Here is a 6,892-nt window from a genome sequence, read left to right as displayed (position 1 = left end):
TAAAAGGGCAACTTTAAAAACCAACCAACGCACCATCTGGCATAAACAGCACACATCTTGAACACGGCCCTGTTCTTCTGTAACCTGATATAAACGGTCTCTCTAATTATTACAGCCTACAAGATCCACCGTGAAGAACAGACAACAGGCAGCAAGAAGAAATGTATGAAGTTCAAGGCAAAGGCATCGGTGGAATTACTGAGTGTTCCAGTGGAGAGCATTGCCTCAGATCTGCTGCCACTGAAGCAGAGACACCTCTAGAGACGAGCCGGCTCATTTCTATAAAGATTAATAATGCTAGTGTTTATGAGGCCCAGATCAGCCCTCGGAGTCCCAAGGCCCCCCCGGTGCAAAACCGCTGGCACAAGACAGCGGAGGTGGTGACAGAGATGAGGGAAAGACCCGTGTAGGGTGTGGGAGTAATGGAGTGAGGAAACAGTGAGTGCCTCATTGCATAGATACATCAGAGCTTATTTTATGATGCGTTTAATTTAAAAACCAATGCAAAACTTAATTTTATTTCATTGTATAACGTTCGGTTTAAGGTGCTAAACCTTTTAAACTCACGAATATGCTTTTATTTGAAGAACACTAGCACTCTATTAAATGTAAGACCAACGGCCATTTGGCTTAAAGCAAAGAGTGGAAACCTCAAAGTAAGAAAACATAACTACCAACATCTCTACAGCGAATTACTTCTACGCTCATTCCACTGAAAAAAAAAGTTAAAATAATTGCTGGTAACCTGGCAACTTCACTATAAAGATTAGATCTAACTCGTTAAAATTATTGTGGTGTATTTCTGAAGAACATTTGTGCAGAACCACTTTCTAATGTGTGTGAAGGTGAAGTTATTTGACATGCAGGTAGAAACGCAAAAGAGACAAAACTGCTATCTTCAATAAATACAGTGGTTTTATTTACATCGTTTAGTTGCTGTAAGAAATATATGACCTTGTTGTTGTGTTAATATTTTAAGTTGTGATTAAAAAGTTGATACATACTGTGATTATGTAATACAAAAAAACTTGAATTCACTGTAGATGATTAAAACACATGAAGGCATCTGATTCAGTGTCTCCTTATGAAGGTGTTTTCTCTAAAAGCCTTGGATTGAATAAAGAAACATGAGCAAGGTGCAGTTTACTTTGTTTTGCAGAGTAGTTCAAATCCTGTACACTGAAAGGAAATGTACATCTAGTCTAATATTTGTATTTTATTACACTGTAAGGCATTTTTCTTACTGGTGAGACTCTGATTGAAATGAAGCCTTTTTCTCTTCGTCACTCTCCAGTGGAGCGTAGTCGAAGTCGCTTGGCTCTAAAAGATTGAGATTTGCCTGCACTGCAACAAGTTTCTGCACCCTCTCCGCTGAGACAAAGCCTTTCATCTTCATACTACGGAGATGCTGCCACAGGCGCTCGCACGCACCTGTTGTCGGTGGGATCTGAAGTATAGCGAAGGCTACGGCAGAGAGCGGCTCAGAAGAGCACAGGCCTTTCCACCATGTGGATGCGGACACGTGCTGACACGAGCTCCATATTCCAGCCCCCTTCCACAGTCCCTGCTTGGCCGAGAACCTGGCAAAGCTGCCGAGCACTTTACCCTCGTCGAGATTCAAATGGTGCGACAGGTTGGATATCGCATAGTAAGCGCTGTTTATCTGCTCCCCGGTGAGCGTCTGCTGTCCGACGTGCTTTGGATCGAGCATGAACGCTGCTGCGTGGATAGGTTTCACGCAGAACTCCTGACACCTGTCTAATGATGCCGTGACAGCTTTCTGCTCGGCGCTGTGCAGCACAGATGCTGACAGAGAAGTCCCGATGACGTATCTTAGCTGACTGAACATGTCGACAACACCAGAGAGCGCGGCATCTTCTCTTTTCAAGAAATCAATATAATTCCCAATCAAGTACAGTAAGTTCCGACTGCTGCTTAGCCCTTTCCAAAACTCGGCATCCTGCAAAGTAGCCCTGACAGTCACTTCAATATCCAGTGTGGGAGAGACTGCCATCTCTCGTAGAGAGTTCTGACCCTCGAGGAGGCTGCTGAACATGTTAACCACACTAGTCCAGTTTGTGCCAGAGGGCAGTTCCAGTGCTGTCCCTTTAGAAGTGTGGTCTCTTATTTTTGTAGTCTGCCAGCACCTAAAAGTGTCACTTAACATTTGCCGCTCTTGAACACACCTCACCACCTGCTCAGCTCTCCTGCACAGTGACTTCATAGACGGCTGCGCCACTATGTCGTCAAAGAGACGCTCGACACCGGACGCTGTGCAGCCAATAGCCGATATGTGTGGGAAAGCTTCCTCCACTTGAGCCCACGCTGCCATCATTTCCGGGGCATCGTCAGTGACGACAGCAAAAACCTTTTGTGAGCCGACTTCATTTATGACGCCTTTAAGTTCGTCAGCAATAAATGTGCTTGTGTGTGTCTGCTCCTTTGTCATTGTGCATTTGTAAAACAGCGGTACGGGAGTAGCAACAGCATAGATAATAGTCCCAGTTTCTTTCACGTTAGACCAACCACTGCTGATGATGGCGACGCAGTCCGCTTTCCCTATGCTCTCATGAACCTGGCTTTGTACTCTGTCGAACTCACAGTCCAACAGATGTGAGGAAAGAGCCTCTCTAGGGGGCGGACAATAAGCCGGCCGAAGAACACTGAAAAATCGTTTCCAGTAAATATTGTCTGTGAGAGTGAGGGGTGAAGATGTGGCGTACACAGCTCTCGCCAGGCACTCGTCGGCATACGCCTGGCTGCGCTGATCCACAGAATCAATGAGAAACTGTCCCCCAGGAGTGGCAGATGGCAAGAACGATAAGGAGGGAACAGGGATGGAGGCAGAGGAGCTCCCATCTGGGCCGGGCGACTGCTGCGAAACCACAGAGTACTCCTTGCATTTGTCTAAATGCATCTGCATCTTAGTCGCGTTCTTTGTGTATGTCTTTGAGCAGTAGTTGCACATGAAGGTCTCTCTTCCATCTTTGATGGCTGGGGTAAAATGCTTCCACACACCGGACTGCAAGCGTGGCATCGTTCTGTATTAGCACAATAAAGAAAATCATTAATCACAAATCTTACTGCTGTACAGGCACGCCTAATCACAATGACTGTGCCCCGAAATAATTTCCTCCTTAAGCACATACCTCAGTGTGGATAAGAAAACCCTTTTAATATAATACAGCGCAGACTGATAGGACCAGACTCCTCGGACATGAAGATAAATTAAGCACCATCCTCACAGAATATAATAATCTCCATGATTAAACAGCTCTAATTTTAGTCACAGACGTTGTTTCTGTTAAATTTGAGCAAAACATTTACCTCAGTTTATAATGCATGATTAAACAGACCCATTAGGAAATAAATTAAATTAAAGCAAACATGAAAACATATATTTTACAATATATTTGCTAGTCATAAAAGCCAAAGGTCAAAGTCAAACGTCAGTGAGTCTAAGTATTTTCTGTTGGACTATTGGGCTGAAAATACTTTTAATTGGCCACTTCATTAGGTACACCTCTTCAACTGCTTGTTACCAGAGATATCTAATGAGCCAAACACAAGGCAGCAACTCAATTACATAGACATGAGACCTGCTGCCAGCATGGCTAATGATGGACTGGGGCCTTCCCACACAGCTCTATGGTTTACAGAAAATGGACCAAAAAACAGAAAATATCAAGTGAGTGGTGGTTCTGTGGGTGAAAAGACTACTGTGATTGTGACTCAAAGTGACTTCTACTTTGAGCTGATGGGAAGGCAACAGTAACTCAGGTGTACACTCGTTATAACCATGTATGCAGACAACACCTCAAACAAGAAGGGCATAAAGAGCGCCACTCCTTTCAGCTGAAAACAGGAAACTGATGGTACAGTTCACAAGAGATTACCAACATCGAACAATAGAAGACTGGAAAAAAAATGTTTCCTGGTCTGATGAGTCTTTATTTTTGCCGTGACATTCAGATGGTAGAGTCAGAATTCTGTGTAAACAACATGAAAGCATGAATCCAGCTTACCTTCTCTCAAACGTTCAGTCTGCTGGTGATGGTGTAGGGGATATTGTCTTGGCACAATTTGCACCCCTTAGTACCAGCAGACCATGATTTAACCAGCACAGCCTACCCCAGTGTTGTAGCTAACCATTTCAATCTCTTTACGATCACAGTGTACTCATCTTCTGATAACTGCTTCCAGCAAGATAACGTGCCAAGTCAAAAAGGACAAACTAGTTTCATGGACAAAACAATGAGTTCACTGTACCCAGTCACCAGATCTCAATCTAGTGACCTTTCGGATGTGGTGAAACAGGAAATTTGCAACATAGATTTCCAGCCGACACTTCTGCAGCAACTGCGATGCTATCACATCAAATTAAGTACCAAAGTATCTGAGGAATGTTTCCAGCACCTTGAATCTGTGCCACAACAAATTAAAGCAGTTCTAAAGGAAAAAATGGGTCCAACGTGATACTTAAAGTATACTTAACAAAGTGAAGTGCAGTGAAGTGTAGAATGATAGCTTTGGTGTTCAAACTTGTCATTACGTTGGTTGCTTTCTGTTTGGGTTTTGAGAATTCCACAGGATGGAGTCCCAAAGGGTTTAGATTTATTTTTAGCTTTTTCAAACACATAGGCATAACCTATCTTCTGATTCGTAACTAAATAAAATAAAATATTACACATGGAAAAAACTTTTTCCTTCTCAGTTATGGGACTCTTGCACATCTCAACCTGCAGGTTAACAATCTTTCCTCTTACTGTCCAGTTCTTGCAATAGTACAATTTTTATTTTTACAGTAAGCACTTTCACTTCCCTGGAATGAAATCAAAATATAACACAAGTTAATGTTAAAAAACAAACCAGAAAATCAAAGAAACAGTTTATTTTACCCACCTCTATGAACACACACTACTCCACTTTTACTGGAAGGTGCTTCAGTTTCATCGGATGCCCAGACTTGATGGAAAATCTTCCTCCAACTTAAGTTCCTGGAGGATTTTAGTTAGCCGTTTCGGCTAACTCTGTAGCCTGCCAGTGATGTTAGCAAAGTGGTCTAAATAAACGAAATAACAGCACATTGTTCAGACGGTAAACTTTGACAAGATAACAGATCGTCTGCATACTGAAGGTAGTTCACGTTACAGACTGACTGACGATAAAAGACCAGGAAATGTAACATAACTTGTCAACAAACGGCGTTTCTTAACGCTTTTGTTATGATAGTGAAGCTGCTTCCTGAATCCCCAATGCAGCAAGTAAGGGAGCTCAAATGGCTCAAAAAGTTGGAATTGACTCACAGGGAAAGTTGACGAGAAACAAACTGTTTGAACTCAATACTGTTAAATGCAAAATACAGCAATAAAATTGTTCAGCATAACATGAAACAACATGAATAAAAATATCAACAGACCTGCTAGTTTGCAGAAAAGAAAAATGCACAGTTGCTCCTGCAGTTTTTGTGCAGTGTTACATTACAAATACATTTTCTCTCACAGCGAGGTTAAGCGTTATAATTAACCGTTTTATTCTCATTTGACCAGCTCTGGTCTTCTTCTGCCACACCTTTTTGATTCAAGGTTAATAAGATGATAAAGGTCTTAAACGGATTAACTGGGAAACGCCTGCCACTCTCATTATGTTTCTGATATGAAAGGAAACGCTGACTTGTCATTTGAATGTCTTTATCCTTAACAAGGTTTCCCACATCATGACATGTTGGGAAGAACGGGTGTAACTGATAAGATAAATTATGCCCAGCTTTTCTTTACTTTGGCATGGTAGCTGGTTTAACTTCTTAAAAGTGTCTACTCAGACAATGTAATTCTTGTATTAATTAAACACTATATTTTGTAGACATCAGCTATGACAATTTTTTACAACTTGATGTAAAAAAAACAAACAAAAAAAACAAAAAACAACTTTTTTTTATTATAAACATGATGTAAAAATTAATGATGTAAAAATTAATGAGGAATGTTACACATTGCTTCCAAACGCACGTATGTTATGTTTGAACTGGTGGCTGTGGATTGCTTCTGTATTGCTTCTTTGATGATGGGTGGGGTTTAAAGAGAAATTCATATTAGCAGCTACAGGTTGACATCATCAAATATTTTTAAAATTTAGTTAAAGAGCATAGGTATTTATTTGTTTTGCACAACAACAACTAAATATTTGCTAATGCATTTTACTTTATAAAACAACCACTTTATCCTAGGTGGGCCAATTCAGTGAAACTCCAAAATCTTTCAGTGTAATTACACATTTAATCAATAAAATATCTTAGCAGAAGACAAGCAAGAGCAATTTTAACAGTCTGTCACAGGATTTCTATATGATAAAGAAAAGATGTGTGGTAAATGAAAGATATGTGTCAGCATGACTTTTTGGGGTTAAACTGTAAAAAGAAAATGTGTAAAATCTATCTTTCTATTATTTTTCTATTATATATATATATATATATATTCTGACCCAGAGGCCTTATGTTTGACACCCCTGGTCTAAATTGTTGCTTGTTTTTAGCTAGCGAGTTCATACTGTAGCTAGTTTTATTGATAAGACCAATTCCTCTTGCAGTAGCTGGTAAATTGAATGCTATTCTGCAACTATCAGTGTTTATATTGACGACAAGCAGTAATAGATCCACTAGCACTGTAACTGAATGGTTGTATTCATACTTGGTTAAACTGAAACTCTTTTCTCAATTAACCCATTAATATTAGCTCTATTAAAGGTCAAAAACATAAAAAAGAGCCTACCAATAAAGTCCATCTCAAATCACATCTTTAGCAACAATGCCTTTAGACCCACACCCATTCACTTAATACATGATCTACACTGAAAAATATTTAAATTGATAGAAAGTCTTAGTAGAAAGTGAGTT

The 6,892-nt window shown here is 40.4% G+C and overlaps 1 protein-coding gene across 1 annotated transcript; it reads right to left on the bottom strand.

Moving 5' to 3' along the window:
• Nucleotides 1–328: 328 nt before the first annotated feature.
• Nucleotides 329–5,282, bottom strand: LOC146492992 (uncharacterized). Its single transcript, XM_085148996.1, has 2 exons — nt 4,903–5,282; nt 329–3,041 (listed from the first exon to the last, which is right to left on the bottom strand). The coding sequence occupies exon 2, from the start codon at nt 3,035–3,037 to the stop codon at nt 1,241–1,243; it is 1,797 nt and encodes a 598-aa protein (XP_085005122.1). The 5' UTR covers nt 3,038–3,041; nt 4,903–5,282; the 3' UTR covers nt 329–1,240.
• Nucleotides 5,283–6,892: the final 1,610 nt, after the last annotated feature.

This window comes from Neolamprologus multifasciatus, chromosome 22 (genome assembly GCF_963576455.1).
Source record: "Neolamprologus multifasciatus chromosome 22, fNeoMul1.2, whole genome shotgun sequence".
Lineage (NCBI taxonomy): Eukaryota > Metazoa > Chordata > Actinopteri > Cichliformes > Cichlidae > Neolamprologus > Neolamprologus multifasciatus.
The sequence above is the reverse complement of the archived record's forward strand: the minus strand, read 5'-3'. Positions and strand labels throughout refer to the sequence as shown.